The 17,409-nt window shown below is 42.0% G+C and overlaps 1 protein-coding gene across 1 annotated transcript in view; it reads right to left on the bottom strand.

Moving 5' to 3' along the window:
• Positions 1-16,945, bottom strand: part of fkbp15b (FKBP prolyl isomerase 15b) — a 19,536-nt gene extending 2,591 nt beyond the window's left edge. The window contains exons 1-26 of the mRNA XM_034136290.1: positions 16,896-16,945; positions 15,628-15,732; positions 14,769-14,872; positions 14,605-14,683; positions 14,360-14,429; positions 14,196-14,270; positions 11,888-11,986; positions 11,555-11,704; positions 11,397-11,465; positions 10,736-10,879; positions 10,417-10,571; positions 10,275-10,323; positions 10,055-10,171; positions 9,176-9,358; positions 9,002-9,089; positions 8,184-8,293; positions 7,993-8,091; positions 7,777-7,871; positions 7,216-7,318; positions 6,164-6,190; positions 5,412-5,583; positions 2,589-2,793; positions 2,328-2,469; positions 1,677-1,861; positions 878-971; positions 209-316 (exon numbers count right to left, since the gene is read on the bottom strand). Of these exons, the coding sequence (XP_033992181.1) occupies positions 209-316; positions 878-971; positions 1,677-1,861; positions 2,328-2,469; positions 2,589-2,793; positions 5,412-5,583; positions 6,164-6,190; positions 7,216-7,318; positions 7,777-7,871; positions 7,993-8,091; positions 8,184-8,293; positions 9,002-9,089; positions 9,176-9,358; positions 10,055-10,171; positions 10,275-10,323; positions 10,417-10,571; positions 10,736-10,879; positions 11,397-11,465; positions 11,555-11,704; positions 11,888-11,986; positions 14,196-14,270; positions 14,360-14,429; positions 14,605-14,683; positions 14,769-14,872; positions 15,628-15,732; positions 16,896-16,945 (2,877 nt within the window). The remainder of the gene's footprint in view (positions 1-208; positions 317-877; positions 972-1,676; positions 1,862-2,327; positions 2,470-2,588; positions 2,794-5,411; positions 5,584-6,163; positions 6,191-7,215; positions 7,319-7,776; positions 7,872-7,992; positions 8,092-8,183; positions 8,294-9,001; positions 9,090-9,175; positions 9,359-10,054; positions 10,172-10,274; positions 10,324-10,416; positions 10,572-10,735; positions 10,880-11,396; positions 11,466-11,554; positions 11,705-11,887; positions 11,987-14,195; positions 14,271-14,359; positions 14,430-14,604; positions 14,684-14,768; positions 14,873-15,627; positions 15,733-16,895) is intronic.
• Between the last annotated feature and the right edge of the window lie 464 nt (positions 16,946-17,409).

Here is a 17,409-nt window from a genome sequence, read left to right as displayed (position 1 = left end):
TGTCCTGTCTGTCTGGTGTGTGGTGTCTGTCGGGTGTGTGTGTGTGTGTGTCTGTCTGTCGGGTGTGTGTCTGTCTGTCTGCCTGTCTCGTCGTGGTGTGTGTGTGTGTGTGTGTGTGTGTGTGTGTCTGTCTGTCTGTCTGTATGTGTGTCTGTATGTATGTGTGTGTGTGTGTGTGTGTGTGTGTGTGTGTGTGTAACGTCCTCACCTTGATAGTAGTGACGATCACCCCCAGCACAGCCTGGCCACTGTAAGACTCACTGAGGTCAAACTGTCCTCTCAGAGAGTGAAACACTCCGTTCATCACGTGCTTCACCTGCAGAAACACACAGCTTCACGTCACAGGCATGGAATGTATAGCTCTTCACATTTTGCCTGCATGAAACTCCTACATAAAGCAGATATCAAACTGAAACACAAGTTGTAGAAATGTAAATTGTTACATTCATCATGTTATACCCCCTGTAGTTTGGACTTCCTTTTTGTGTGTGGGGAAGCTAGAACTGAGAGTGGGAGGGGCCTACACTGACATATAGAGGCTCTAATGAGCTATTGTTAATCATTCTGGATTTGTATTCTCTCCTTTTGTCTTCTAATGAATGATGGGAAAACCGGAGGAAAAAATGTTAGGGTTGATGGAGGAACCCCACCTCTGCTGAAGAGTCCCCAGAAGCCTGCTGCTCAGAGCCTTGCTGCTCCAGTTCAGCTACTCTTCTTTCCAGAAGCCTCCCTCACAGACACTGCTTGCTGCTCCAAGGTTGTGTACTAAGAAATAAAAGAGGCAAACATTGACTTTAATACGAAGTCTTAATGTCCTGACAGATGCATTCCCTGCCAGTGAAGAGCATAGTGTCTCACAGCAGCCCCCCCATCTTACTCTCCCCTGCAGGGCCTGCAGCTCCTCAGTCTGCCCGCGGTGTTGGAGCAAAGTCTGTTCTTCTACATGTCTTGACTGCTTCACAGCCGCTGAACTGTTGAGAGTGAAACAGAGGCAAAAATAAGGCAATCATATCATCATATAGTAACTCTTCACTATGTCAAGCCAACTTGTGTCCAATTATGGTGAATCCAAGTAAAAAAAGGTTCAGACTTATTTTATTTTTTTCGTATTTTAATTTTCAGTTTTCTACTTTGAGAACTAATCATTTCATCATCTAATTGTTTCAGTTTGATAACAAAATCCATTGTGAAAACAAAGAACGTAGATAACCCTAACCCTAGGATGAAAGCCGGCTAGTTAGCAGTTTGATCTTTTTAAGCTAACTAGCTAGCCTACAGAATTTCAAGGTGCATTGTGTACTTGTTTTCTTTGGTGAGAGCTGTTTGAGCCTTAAGTTGTTGGTACATGTAGAACGGCTGGAGAGTTTTGTTCCTTACAAAGTTCATTAGATATGTTAAAGCTGAAGTAATGTACAGAAATCATTAATGCCATATTATACTTCGCCTGCTCCTTATTATGATCTTAACCCATGACCCAACATTAAAGACAAAACCAAAACATAATATTAAAGATATTACATTATTATTAAAATGGATATCCAGCATTATAAAGTTGTTGGAAAGATATCAGGAGTTTCAGTCCCTAGTGTGGGTAACGTTCAAAAAGCCCCTGAGCCAACATGTCTCATAATGTGCAAATGTAGAGTTCCAATCAACAACCAATAAGACAGACTTGCTGATTGAATATTTTGGAGTGTGTGTTGTCCACCTTGTCCTGCAGCTGGGTGAGCCTGTCCTGCAGAGCGTCTCTCTGCTCGCAGACCTCAGCCAGCTCTCTGCTGTGCTGCTCTCTGCCACCGGCCATCATCTGCTCACACCTCCCCCTCCACTGCTCCTCCAGCTCCGCCTGCTGCTGACACAGCTGCAACACACGCAGGCCACAGAACATGAGGGATGCAATGCTGCCAATGAAGTCACGTGAGATAAACTCTTTTATAAAACATACTATAAGGACCAAAGCCTCTCGCCACATCCATTGACTATTATCCACCCCCAGAAAAACAGTTTGCATTACATTTATGTGAACAACATTTAGCACATTTCTGCTCCACATTACCTCTTTAGAATCTACACAGCTCTACACTATTTTGTTTTTAATAAATTGTACTGTTTTTTGCTACGTATTCTTCTTTCTGTGTCTTTGTATGCACCATACCAAAGCAAATTCCTCATATTTGTAAACCTACTTGGTAAGAAAAACAATTCTGATTCTGGTATTATTAACTGATTCAGAATATTTGTAAGGGAATTCAGAGAGATGAACAATTGCAAGTTATTGAACCATCACGTTATCATTTATATTCCTACAGTGGCTCTGATTGGCCCACCTGCTCTGCTGCAGCGGTGTCGGTGCTGCTCCTGGCCTTGCGCAGCAGAGCTCTCAGATTGTCCTGCTCCAGCTGGCTGCTCTTCCGGAGCTCCTCCACCTCCTCGTCCCGATGCTGACGCTCAGCCTGCCACTTCTGCCTCCTTTCAGAGAGTGTCTTAAAGGAATGGGAAGTAAACTGTCAACATTTACTGGCAACTAGTTCACATTTCAAACACTCTCCCTGAATTAGTTCTTGTAACACATAATCTTTGACTCTGACTTCTCTATGTGTTCTGACTGAAGAGAACCTGTGGACACAAACACTAAGCGGACATACTCGTTCCAGGCTGTCTTATCAGTCTTCAGGTCCTGCACTTCCTCCTCCATGTTGGTGACTCTCAGCTCCAGTCTCTTTGGCGTCTTGCTTTGACTGTCTCTGAGCGGGTACTGAGCCTGGGCCCTCTCTGCTGCCTGCCCTCCTTCAGCTCTGAACACATGTTACAGGTTCGACGCTTGATCCAAAGCGAAGGACATACTGCCAGTACGGGGGACAATCCCCACAGGAACAGGAACAGGAACACACACACACACACACACACACACACACACACACACACACACACACCACACACACACACACACACACACACACGACACACCACACACACACACACACACACACACACACACACACACACACTACACACACACACAAACACAGCACAACACACACACACACACACACACACACACACACACACACACACACACACACACACACACACACACACACACACACACCACCCACACACACACACACACACACACACACACACAACACCACACACACACACACCACACACACACCACACACACACACACACACACCACACACACACACACACACCACAACACACACACAAAACACAGGTGATGATGTGAACCGCGAGGACCATTTGGTACGGCCCTCGAGGCAATAGAATTAACAAGCGGTGCCTGTTTATGATGTATGTATGTATATATATATATATATTATATATATTATACATTACATTGCATAAATATACAGTGACAATAAGGCTTCTTAGTGTCCAATAGAACAGGGACGTTCATCTACGTCGGGTAATAATTAACATTATTTAATACAACATTTACGGTTCACACGATTTAATTCCTTAAGCCCATAGTAGTTATAATATTTTACAAATTATGAATACAGCAAACATGTGGCAATATATCCATTATTACAGCTCCGTGGGCTGGCAGTTAAGGCGGATATCGGGGTCCGTTCTTATTGTGGCATCCATGGGTAAAGATAAACGCAGGTAGTGTGAACCACGTAACATTGAACGTGTCACGGGCGGCGCCCTAGGTCCCGTGGGTTAGATGCGCGTTCATAATGCAGAGGGAAATAACTCTCAGAATAACGTTATTAGCACATTTTTACAACTTGAGGAACGAATGTTTTTAATAAGGGCTATACAAGTGTTCATACTGGGTAGTTTATTTAGTTTAAAAAAAATTATCCAACGATTTACAGACCACTCTTTCCCCATGTAAGTCAATGGGAAAAAGTGTTTCCGGGCCTGGCAACCAAAAGGAAGTGTAGTACCGCCATTTGGCCAGCACGAATATTTTCATCTGAGTCCGGCGCACTTCCTGGGGGCTTGGTGCAGTTCTGACGGAGAGCACCAGAACGCCGCTCCAACACTTCAGATAAGGAGCCGCAGTTTCTGCGTGGCTGTGTCTTTAGTTGAAAGCCCAGTGGCGATCTGTTCATCTGTCATACTGATCATAGTCAATAACTTTGTTGTTATTGGCATCTGGTTAGCTAGCTATGCTAACGAATATAAGAAGCTTGTTCTACAACCAGTGAGGTAAAGGCACATCTTTATATGATCATTATAGTTATAAAAAATAAGAGAATAAAGTAAACGGGTATAAAATACTATATGACAGTAAAAAAAAGTTGTTATTAATAAACAAGAATACAGTTTGAAAGGGGAGTGATTTGTAAAATATCCATAAAGAAAAAGAAAATCTGGTTACAGTTCTGTTTCATATGGGTGTTGAGAGATGTATCCATAGATCTCCTAATGTTGCTCTCAAAGTGCACCAGATTGATGATTTTAACTTCAACATTTAAAAATAAATCTTCCCGGGGGAGCATGCCCCCCGGACCCCCCTAGAGGAGGTTAGGTCCCCTCCACTTAAATCATGTTCACATGGATAGGAAACTAAATACATTTGCACACATCTTGTGTCCATATCTTTCTGTTGTGGTGGTCATGCCACACCGTGCACGTGCATGCATACGCGAGTCATGGTAAGATATCTGGATTAAGAGGTTGCTTTTTCTTTGCACAGCATGAAAGAAAGGCAAAATGAATGGGCTGTGATTTTAGTTTTTTTAAGCAGAGGTCAATCATTTGTACGGCCCTCGGAGGATGTTGAAAAAATGGAATGGCCCTTGAGAGGAAAAAGGTTCCCCACCCCTGCTTTAGAGGCACCGATACCAATCCCATTGCAGACCAAAGCCTGGAAAGATGTATCTACTAACAACTGCTATGTATTATGTCTGATATATTTTACTCCTCTGTCCAACACAGTAGGTTCTTTTCCTGCATTCACTTGCTGTAGCTGGAAACACTCAGAGAGCACAACATGTAAATAAATCTGCTGCTGAAAATATTCCCAAACCAATGCACTATTTCTTCTTGCGTAATGTTTCATAAAAAACTACAGCAGCTGTTCTATAAAAACGAAAAACTTGGGATGTTTGTCTTTAGTCAGAAGTTGGGTTGAGAAGTCAGGCACTGAGAGACAGACTAACAGTGCTGGTTTTGGTCTTATAAGTGACTACCTCCAGATCTGTCTACACACAAAACATTCAATTGTAGATTAATCGTCTAAAGAAAATAGTCCCCAACAAATGCTCTAATTCCTTTAGTTTGAGTATTTGAAAGCTACAGTGGCAGCTGTTACAGGAAATACATAATTGAGGAACAACAGTTCCAACAAGCTGAAGACTACACTGTTCATGAAGTAAGGATTTATTGCAGGATTGTTGCTTTAAATCAATAATAAGTAGTACAGCACTAACCTTCCAGCTGTGTTTCCATGGCAGCGATGCGCTGGCAGTGCCTCTCGCTGTCCTGCAGAGCTGAGATCAGTTTGTTCTGCAGCTCCGCCGCCTTCTGCTGCTGAGCTGCGGCTTCCAGCTGCAGCTCAGACATCTGGGCCGTGGAGGCAGTCAGATCCTCCGTCAGACGCACCTGATGGAGACGCAGAGAGGGAGGTGTGAGAGGGGGGGGGGGGTACCAGTGACTACAGTGAAGTGAAGCCCGGGCCACACAGACAATGGAACAACAAAGAGAGGCCTAATGAGTGGCTCCGGGTGCTGGTGAGTGAGCAGCATGACCCTGTGGGAGGAACATGGTGAGTGATGGCGGATGGAATAAGAGACAGGAGGAAAAAAGTTAGTTTTAATGTCAATGAAGTGTGACATAAACAGGATGAGCCAGGGGCAGCGTCAGATCTGGGTCAAATAGTAGCTGCATATGATACTTTTGGTGCCGGACAGTTGGAAATGGGGCTTGATCGGATTAACCAGATCAGCTGTTAAATTCTAGAATTGTATCCAAAGTGATTGGGTTGATTTGAAACCTGTGACTTGTTTGGGAGACTTATCTGTTGTGCTCCTCAAAAAAGATTTCAGGAAGAGAGTGTTAATCTTCCTTCAAACTGTCCATGATAAACTCAGTGAGGATCTCTTAGCTTTGTGTGCTCAAAACAGAACATTTGCAGATACTATGTGACCCTGTCTGCTACAGAACACAGAGAAAACTGGCTCACCTGGCCCAGGTCCTGAGGCAGTGCATGCTGGGAAGAGAGAGCAGTAAATGCTAGATTGAAAGCAGCACTGCAGCATAAGTAATCAGGCAGACAGAAGCTGGCAGAGTGAAGTACGTATCATTAACATCAGGGGTGAAGCAGGAACAGAATGACTTACAAAAACAAGTGTATTACTAAGGTGAAAATATAATGTAAAACTCAAATTACAATTAAACAGAAGACAATAAACCAGTGTTCAGTTAGATTTTCAAACCATTTTGCTCTGAACCTCCAAACATATCTTTAGATCATTTCTGTTCTGACATTTCTTATCGCTTATCTTCTCACAACAGTTTGGTTAGATGACAGTGGAGAAATGCATATTCCTCCCTGTTTTGTGAAAACCACATCCACACACTGAAAGTTCCTTGGTTTACATGATATGTAATAAGTGGAAGTCTCTGAACGCATGTGGGAGCTGTGTTCTGCAGTCAGGTATGACCAGGCAAATGAGTCAAATGTCAACGCTCTGAATGTCACGGTATAGGTCCATTTGTAGTCAGTGATGCTTGTTACAAGTTACAAGCTGTGACAAGTACAATTCCTGCATTCAAACTGTGATTCAAGTAAGTACAAAAGTGTTGGCATTAAAATGTAGTTAAAAGTACCAAAAAAAGTGATTGTGCAGATTGGTCAATTTCAGAATAATATATATGATATGTTTTATAATGATTGATCATGAAAGTGTTCTCAAAGCTGGTAAAGGTGCAGCTAGTTTGAATGACTTTGTATACTGCAGGGTAGCTGGTGAATTTACTCCAGGTGGAACTAAAGTCTGATTTAACACTTGATTAGATTTCACATCATTCATCCACATCTGTAAAGTAACTAAAGGTATTAAATACATGTAGTGGAGTAAAGGTACACTATTTACCTCTGAACTGTAGTGGGGTAGAAATAAAAAGTAGCAACAAATTGAAATACTCAATAAAAAGTAACTCAAAATTGTACTTAAGTAGAGTACTAAATGTACTCAGTTACTTTACAGCAGTGCTCAGCTGCTCCCCTCTCACCTTGTCCTGCTCCGCCTGCAGCAGTCGGGCCTGGTTCTGCTCGCTGGAGGACTTGAGGGAGTCGTTCCTCTGCTCCATGACCAAGTGACTCTGCTCCATGTACCTGCAGTGCACACCAACAGCAGCACACAACACACCCAGCTCACTACACACACACTGACACTCTGCTCGAGCTGCAGTCAGCGTGGGCTGTTGACTGTCAGAGGGACAGTGAAGAGGGCATACTGTAAGACCTCTTCAATATGTTGTATTGTCATCTGCATGCCATCCGCCTATCGTTTTTTTTAAATAGCAATGTGTGAGATCAGATAATAGCTTACACAAATCTTTAAGTCCATTAAAATGCCATTTTCATTCTTTTCATCATCCACCAATTTTTCTAAGAAAATGAGACAATGTATTTTTTTTAAATAAAATAATGTTTTTGGAACCATTATGAACTTAATGAATAAATGAAACACACCACTTAATGCTGCTATCAAACATAAGAGCTCCACGTGACATCTTTGACATGTATGGCTGGTGACACAGTGATGTCATGATGTTCTGTCTGTGACTCACCTCTGGTTCTGGTTGATGAGCTCCCCAATCTTACGGTTCTGCTCCTCAATACGAGAGCTTTTATCAAAGACTTCTTTTTTTAAACATTCATTTTCCTAAAAGGCAAAAATAAGCTTTAGGAATACAGTTGGAATTCTGTCCCAGTACACCTATCTATTATTATGATATCAAAAAGTGGCTCCTAGAACACAAGGCAGCGTTTGTTCAGGCGTGTACCTGGACTATTCTTTGGATGTTGTGCATGATCATGGAGGTTTCCATAGACAAACTAGGAACAGCGACAGAAAGACTTCCATGCCTTTGAAGGTCATCTATCTGTCAAAACCAAAACATCAATACAAATCCAACCAGATGTTCTCCTTTCTATTAAAACGTCTTAAACATATTGTTATTCACAGAGTTTATACCTTTGAGGCCAGTTGATCCACTTTATCTGCTACTTTTCCGACAGATAATCGGATCTCTGTGTTGTGTTGTCGGGCCTCAGTCATCAAGAAGGAAGTGACATCACTGGAGCCTGACGAGAACAAACCAATGTTATATCAATCTTGGACCTAGTCATAGTAACTAGGTATGTTATTGAATTACAGTTTCCATAGAATCGTCTCTTTGCTAATTATTACGTTAAGTGAGCTGACGCCAAGCTCAGAGGAAATGCAAAGAGACTACATTTAGATATAATACAGTTAAGTGTTAGTTAATGAAAGAAATGTATGTGCGTTCATGTGCAGACGTATATATAGTTTGTTAATTGGATAATTCATATCCTGCAAGACTCCTAAAGAAGTCATGAGATGATGACCTTTCGACATCTGGAACATGTCCAAGTTTAGGAGAACTGACAATGTGTGTGCGTTAAACATGATTAGGGAACATGTTCGTGTGTCATTTAGGAAACCTATATTCGCCCTGTGATTTCTTGTGTTCGTGGGAGCATTTCTGCGATTGGTTGCTGTTGAAGCAAGGTAATGTTTCCCCATTGTTGTTTGGTGGTGCGCAACTAAATAATAATGATTCATCTCAACTATTTCTGTGTTTGTGTTTCATTGATTCCTCTCTGTTTCATTCTTTCCTGTTGTGAGTACTGGATCTCCCCAACACCGTCACAGAGTTTAATTATCGAACTTTCACTATTAGAACCAAACACAAGTGTCCTGCAGCTGTGTAGTTATATTGATAAATGAGGCTGTCGCAGCTGTTGATCCTTATTGAATAGAACTCTTACCCATGTATGGAACAGGTTGTGCAGGATACACCTGGCCCACAGGCTGCAGCTGGGATGGAGCCCCAGAGCTCTGTGTGTAAGAGTAAGGCTGGAAAACAACAGAATGCACTGATATTACCACGTCTGTCCATGATGTACTTACTGATGTCAGTACCATATGTGGAGGAATCCCACCTGAAAGGCATGGCTGCAGCCTGTCAGTCCGGGCTGTGGGGCAGCAGTGCTCATAAAAGGAAGTAAGGCAGAAGGTGGAGCGGTGTGAGGATGTAGTGCAGGAGCAGCAGCTGGAGCAGAGGCGGAGATCTGCAGTGGAGACGGAGCAGCAGGCTGCTCCCTCACTCTGCTGCCACTGGTGTCCTGGAGACCAACAGTGGCACAAAGTAAGTGGTGACACCAGATTTATATCATCAGATATCATTCTTTAAAGATAATAATCATTTAAAATGCAGTTGTTGTATTCCCATAAGGATGAAAGATTATCAAGAAACAGATACAAATTAAAGACGAAAGTCAGAGCAGTAGAGGCCGAAATATTCTTAGATGAGGTTTGGGTCAACCCCGAAAAGTGCCCCTTTAAGAACAAATGGTTGATTCCAAATGAATACAAACACAATATTTATACTTCAAATTTGATTGAATCCCGCTGTAAACAAGAGCACTTGAATAGAAGAGAGCCATTGTAAATATTTTAAGCAACACCTGTGCTTTACCTAGTATGACTAGTCAAAATGTCTTCTGTGGAAAGAGGCTTTTAGTGACTAGTTGTCCATTTAAAAACACCCTTAGTTACCCTATAAACATGATGTTTGCTCTGATAATTAGAACAGGAAAGCTGTTACATTCTTTCCCATTTTCTGAAAATAATTCTCATGTGATTTGTGTGACTCATTGATGTGATTTTAATAGTTTTTTTGGCAACAATTGAGCTGAAAAACATTCATTGTCGGTCTTGGCCTCCTTATGGGTTTGTGACAATAAGAGAAAATGATAACACTACCAGACATATTCTTTAACCTCCACAGAAGAGCCTGTCCCAGCATTGTGCCGACCTACCTCCAGCTCAGAATCACTGGACTCGGGCTGGCTGGCACCCCCCGTCAGAAAGGGCAGCATAGGCTGGCCCATCTTCGCCATGCGAGAGATCAGTTTTGCTTTTGTGGCGTCTGGATTCTGAAGTGTGAAAAAGAAACCTTCCATCAATCCAGCTGCAAAGAAAATGCAATAAACATCACAAAACATTGTAAATAGGAAGAAAGTCTGTGGGGGGGCTTACTGCCAGCTGTTCACTCAGAGAGTTTGACTTCGCACGAAGTGGTGGCTCTCTGCAAAAAAAAAAAAAAAAAGGTAAAATAAAAATGATCTGAGGCAACAAAAGAATTATGGTTAATACTGTTTATTGTTTCCTGAGGCCTCACCCTGGTCTGCCTGGACCGGAGGCCGTGGTCTGTGGGGGGGGCTCTAGGGCCACATTCTCCCCACTGGGGGCTGGGGAAGGAACTGGGGAGGGGGCAGCAGAGCCTCTGGTGCTGGCATTGGAACTAACAGACCCATTGTCCTTGGAAAACTTCACCTAAAGTGGAAGAAGGGCAGAAAGATCTTCAGTTCCCACTGGCAACATTACGATCAATAAGAATAAAGTCAAAGACATGTACTAACGCAAGATAAGAACACTCATGATGTGAGCAAATATCAAATACAAGAGGTGAGTGTAGAAAAGTGTTCAGTGGGTGTTACCCGTCGAAGCTCCACTTCAAAAATCAAAGTGCTGTTAGCGGGGACGCGGTTGGGAACTCCTTTGGCTCCGTAGGCCTGGTCGGGGGGGACCACCACCAGACGACGGCCCGCCTTCTTCAGCCCCACCATCCCCTCCTCCCAGCCCTGCAGATCACACCAGGTCATAACACATACTGTTAGAAATGTAATGAATGGATGCCATAAGATGAACCTTATCCTCAACACTTCATCATAAATGAATAAAACTAAGCTTTCTGTTACGCTGGTTTTAGCCTTTACTAACCCCATCTCCACTAAACCAAAGTCTATATTTAAAGAATCTATAAATGAGTAACTGTGTATATTATTTGATTTCATTGCATACTATTCTAATATAAATATTTGCATATGAAGATATTTGTATGTAGTGTGAAGGGGCTATAAACCTTTACAGGGTTTTAAAGACTTAACAGTTGTTTTAAAGGGGGTTGAACTTAAGCTGCTATTTCTATTAAGTGCATTTTGTATTAAATAAAGTGCTACTTTTTGATTCAGTCTTTATGTTTGGTGTTGTAGCCACAGTAATTGTTTAATGACATTGGTGCTATCTTGTCATCATTCATTTTTGATCAATTGTTGAGCAACTAAAGTAGTCATGAAATGAACCCTGGTGTTGACTTACCTTGATCACTTTTCCAGCTCCAATTTTCAGGCGTAGCGACTTGTCCTTGTTCTGGTTGGTGTCAAACATCTGAAGGATATCAAAGATTCAATGATGAGTGTGTCATGAAATCTACACAAAGCTGGAGAATGAATTGATGAAATAATGGTGGACGTCACCTCTCCGATGGTGTGGTTCTGAAGCAGCCAGCCTGTGTACACCACCTCCAGAGAGTCTCCATTCTCCACGGCCTGGCCTTCACCCAGACTCAGATCCTGGACCACCACGGCCTCCAGGGGGACGACGCTGTTTGCTTTCGCCAAACACACCTAAGAAAATAAAGCAATTCTTATCGAATAAACAGGACTCATGGTATTTGGAAAAAGCATGCATCTGTGGCGGTCAGAATGAAGCAGGGATCTGAAGAACAGTCCGGATCCACGTTAAAACAGACAGCTGGTTTCATACTGTGTTATTCATCTCCAGTTCAGGTCTGCTCCTGTGTCACTCACATCTTTGCAGAAGTCTGATGAAGCTTTCTCCGATTCAAACATCAGGGACCAGTTCTGCCTCTGCTCATCATAAAAAGTGCAGTAATTGTTTGGCTGTACCTGCAGAGAACCAACATGAGGAAGAACACATTAGTTCATCACGCAGCATTTCATCTGCAACTTGCTCCCTAGTTTACAAGTGACACACTCTTATTTATTCACAGCGACAGACTGATAGGGAGTGTGGACACTGCTGCCAAACGTATACATATTCAACTGTTTTGATTTCAAAAGGTCTTTATAAATATCTAATGAAGATGTATTTACTAAATCCCTGAGAGGCAATAAGAGAGGAAAGGATATCGTTATTATTTTTTCTTCTGGTAATGTATTTTCTAAATCTGATCTCAATAGTTTTCCCTTTAGTGTTTATGATGAGAAAAAGCAAATATAAACGTTTTTATTCCAGTTGAATCTTTCTTTCTTTTCCCATGTATGAAATATGACTAAAAGCTATACATTTTATTCTAGACAAAGGAAGACATGACAGTGATGTTATATCATTTGCAAACACACAATATATGTAGCTTGTGTTGAGGTTACAGGAGGAATTAAGAAGTGTCCAGGAAGGAAACATGAATAATGTTGTCCTCTTTAGAACATGAGGTAGTGGAGCACGTCACACTGTTGAGGCCAAAAGGACTATTACATGAACTTACAACTGGAAACATGTATAATGCCACCCTTTCAAACTTTCCAAAAGTCAAAAAAATGGACAGAAAGCAGATCATCAGAATGTATTTCCCCTGCTGATCAGAGCGTCCGTACTTCTGTTATTTGTATACTCTTTTAGAGCCATGGGAAGAGGACCTTCATACCCTTTATGATGAACATGATTTTATTAGATCATAAAGCATGTCAAATAGAATTATAAATAAACCACACAACTGATAAATCCCCCTGGTGCATGGAGTGTAAACTGAGAGCTGGAATGTGTATTGGCCAAAGAGAGAAGTAGAATTGTAAAGCACAATATTTGTAAAGATACAGACCCTTTGGCTCCTCCAAAAAGGCTGTTTATCAGCTAGGTAATGCATGCTATTTAACCATAGCCATAAATAACCTTAGGCCAGGTGGTAACACACAACACAAGAGCCACAAATGCATTAGAAAACGAAAAACAACATCAAAATAACAAAAAGATCTCTTAACATTTGGAGAAAATTCAGTTTGGATAATTCATTAAATCTTAAAATAATAATATTTTTTATAAACTTTTGTTATTTTATTTATTTGTATGTCTGCTTATCATTTCCTTGTTATATAATCATTTGTCTCTCGCTTAAATGTCTACAGCTTTCATTTTGTGATTTCACTGGGATTCAAAAATGTGTAAGCAGTGAGCCTAACATTTCAATAAAGCCCCGCCCACAGCCAGGAAACAGGAGCTCCGATTGGCCAGCTGTGTCTGTGGGCAGGAGTCACATGACATTTCTGGAACAGGAATAGGTGCTGTCTCTCTATAGTGAAACACTTTTCTATTGCTTCAAGCGTTTTGAATAAGAAATACTCCAAGGCACTTACACAGTAATAAAGACAGTAGCAGGAAGTGTGAACACTACAGATAGAAGTTAAACCAGGGGAAGAGATGGCTTTAATATCATATGCTGTTAATATAGCACATGATAATAAATGTAGTTTGTGGTCGCTCTGATCAATATTTATTTAAACCCCCATTAGAAACCTGACAATAAATCAGAGTGTGTGTGTGTGTGTGTGTGTGTGTGTGTGTGTGTGTGTGTGTGTGTGTGTGTGTGTGTGTGTGTGGTGTGTGGGTGTGTGTGTGTGTGTGTGTGTGTGTGTGTGTGTTGTGTGTGTGTGTGTGTGTGTGTGTGTGTGTGTGTGTGTGTGTGTGTGTGTGTGTGTGTTGTGTGTGTGTGTGTGTGTGTGTGTGTGTGTGTGTGTGTGTGTGTGTGTGTGTGTGTGTGTGTGTGTGTGTGTGTGTGTGTGTGTGTGCGCGCGCGCGCGCGCGCGCCCTGCATTGTAAAAGGTTAAATGATCCTCCATATTGTGGGTCCCAGCCTGAAAACAAGCCTAAATGGAAAGCAGTGGATTGGACAGAAAACGCAACATACGTGCGAACCCTATCAGATAAAGTAAAACTTTGTGCGGTTTGTGAGCGGTTTTTTCACCTTCTTCCGTTCGAAGTTTTCAGATCTACAAATGATCGCACCGTGTTTCCATACATTGTTTCCTTATGTGCCCTCAGTGTAAGGTGTGATACATCACATTATCTGTCCAGGTGTACACCCTTGATGTGTCCACTCACCGTGAAAACAAAGCCCAAATGAATCTTGGCTGCCGCCACTTGTTTCTGTTGGCTCAAGTACAGAAGCAGCTTGTACTGCAGAAAAAAAAAGAGGTGCATTTTTTGTAAAAATCAAAAGTCACATCAATAATCTGAAACAAGTGACCAATTAGCAAACCTCCGACCTCTTTTGTTGAGTGGTTGCCCAGCACAGCTGCTCCCAGCTTCCCCTGCTTCACATACTGTCCGTTAATACTGCACATGGGACAAAAAGGGGAGAACATCCTTTCAGTACAACATCTGTATTCATGAAGGGAGTGAATAGCCGCAGCCCACATACTTTTTATGTATAGCAAGTAAAATAAAACAAAGTTACAGTAATACAGAATTTACAGTAAATGGGATTAGACTATAAAAACTGGGAGCTCACTATCTGAAGGCCTGGACTGCTGTGGCGAATAACACTGCAGGAGCTCCGGGGGGAAGAGAAGCTTTCTGGGTGGCTGCTGCTGTAAACGGACAAAAGACACATTGGGTTCAACCTCATCGTGGCTGAATCTGAAATCACTGCTGTTTCTATTCACGTTGTCTTACCAGAAGTGAAACTCTTTTTCGGCTGCTTCGGTGCCGTGTACTGGAAGGACTCGTTTCCCTGACTGCCTTCCTGGTCTAGTCCAAACAGGGAGGCCAATTTGGCCCTGCAGATCAAGGGTAAAGATCATCGACATAAACTTCTGTTTCATGAAATGTATGAGCCACTCTTTGGCTACGCTCATAGAATGAAAACATCATGGCCTCAGGTATGAGACAGGAATGTGCAGTCAGGATGCTTCCTGCTCAACAGGGTACATCTGCTCATACATTACATTTCATTTAGTTGAAGCTTTTATCAAAAGGACTTTCAATAAGTGAAATCAACCATAACACACTCAGAACAGCCAGAGTCCTGCAGGTACATCAGCCTGTCATCTTCATTTCAGGGGCGTGGCACACTTCCAACAGCTCTTATCAGTTCAGTCCACATGACGTCTGCCTAGCTGTCATCAAGGCAGCATCAGGGCCATGACAGTGAAGCAAAACCCCTTCACTGAGGAGGGCAAAACAAACCTCAACGTCTATGCACCATCTTTACTATATATCTTTCCTTTGAGCAGATTAGGTTGCTCAGCATCATGCAGCCACATGTTTCAACCTCCCCAGGTCATCATCCATTTTTGTGTCATTTTGCACCGATATATAAAAATGTGAAGCAGCACATTTTTATGCCTGAAGGAAAACATGAATGCGTCTGTAAATAAAACAATATGATCCACATATTCACAAGTGTATTGAGGAGACAACCATCACTAAGTTATTACATGGAACATCCTTACAACTACTACCTCATCATAGGCACCAGTCTCATTATCTGCTACAGTTGAGGATAGACCAAGTCCAGCTAGCATGTACTGACCCCTGGAACTCCTTCCACTGGTAATCACTGGAATCTCCTGGAGCCGACATGTTGGAGGCCTCGAGGCCCTCATCACCCACGGTAAAGAACTCGGAGGAGAAGAGTCTGTTTGCATGCGAGTCAAACTCCTTCTAGTGTACGTAGCAGCGCCTCAGTCCTGGGTCAGCCTGATCCCTCACCCCCCAACACTCTCACACCATCGTGGTAGATTCCACAGCACAGCACATTGCTGGGTCTCCACTGAGCACAGATGGGCTGAGGCAAAAAGCTTCACCTTACTCCTCTAACAGGCAGCATGTGATAGGAATTAGCCGCCATAACCCCCTCCCTCCAGAACATGCCCTACACTGGCTGCTTATTCCCCCACACACTGTGCAGCCATCACACAATGCCAATGGTCACACAGAACAGAGAGCATGGCTGTCAGTCTGAGAATGTGGCAAAGCAGGAACTAAATGCATCATAATTGAGAGCCAATGTATATTAATAGTAAGCTAGTCGTAACAAAAGCATCACAGTTTGGAGTCCTCAAACTTCTTATTTGTCAACATCAGAACTTCCTAGGCTCTAGATGCCGTGTTATACATTTTCTTTTTGTAGAATGAAAGTACTTTCTAGCCGTTAACGAACATGGTACAAATAAATGAAATGAACTCTTAGCTTCCCTAAACTGTCCCACTTTCTTATTTGGAGGTCTTAAAAAAACTCATGAAATATCTGGTAGTTTAATGAGAGCAACCAGGAAGGACCTTTATGAATATTTAACTGATTTTTGCATCTGTACATTAATATAATATATTCAATAGAGATACCCTAGGTATATTGATATATACATATGCACTGTTCTGTTTATTATTATTTTTACTGATATATTTGCTGTTTATTTTGTATTTTATTTACTTTGTATTTCAGGTGCAATGCTTGTCTACATGCTGCTGTGATCAAATCATTTCCAAAACTGGGATCAATTCAAGTATATCTTATCTTTATTTATCTAAAATGTATATTCTATTGAAATGCTTCATTGTGCTTCACTTGGCATTGTGGTAGAAGAACAACAATGGACAACTCTCATTGCAAAGTGTTCTTATGTAGGCCGAACAACCTATCTGTTCTCTGAAGGTCATTACCTACTAACAGGGTCAAAAATAAATAGCCTGGTTTTAAATTAAATGTGGCTAAATCACGAGCACAGCTAACCCCGGCTAATGCTGGTAAGCTAGTTAGCTGAGAGGCTAAAGGCATTAGCTTGGCTGAGAAACACTCACCCTCCTGCGGGAGACAGGAAGTCCCCGTCCTCATCGTCCCCCCCGAACATCTTCAGCCGGACCCCTTTCTTAATAAATAAAACAAGTGTACAAATGAGTTAGCTATCTTACATGACAGGTTTTCGAATTGTGACTTCCTCTTCCTGTTGTGGTGGAATCAGCTGACTCAACCTGACCTGAGTTCAGTTCGCTGCAGCTCCACTGGAGGGCGCCAGAGACCCTCACAAAGATCTGACTCAGCTGGAACAGGACTGTATCAGGACTAGAACAGGACTGCAGTGGTGTAAAGTCACTAAGTACATTTACTCAAGTACTGTACTTAAGTAACATTTTGAGGTACTTGTACTTTACTTGAGTATTTAAATGTTTTGCTACTTCAAACTTCTTTATTATTATTATTATTATTACTCCACTACAATTCAGAGGTAAATCATGTACTTTTACTTCACTACATGTATTTAATCCCTTTAGTTACTTCACAGATGTGGATGAATGATGTGAAATATAATCAAGT

The sequence above is a fragment of the Trematomus bernacchii genome, unplaced genomic scaffold (assembly GCF_902827165.1).
Source record: "Trematomus bernacchii unplaced genomic scaffold, fTreBer1.1, whole genome shotgun sequence".
Lineage (NCBI taxonomy): Eukaryota > Metazoa > Chordata > Actinopteri > Perciformes > Nototheniidae > Trematomus > Trematomus bernacchii.
Note: the sequence above shows the minus strand (reverse complement) of the source record. Positions and strands in the feature narration are given on the sequence as shown.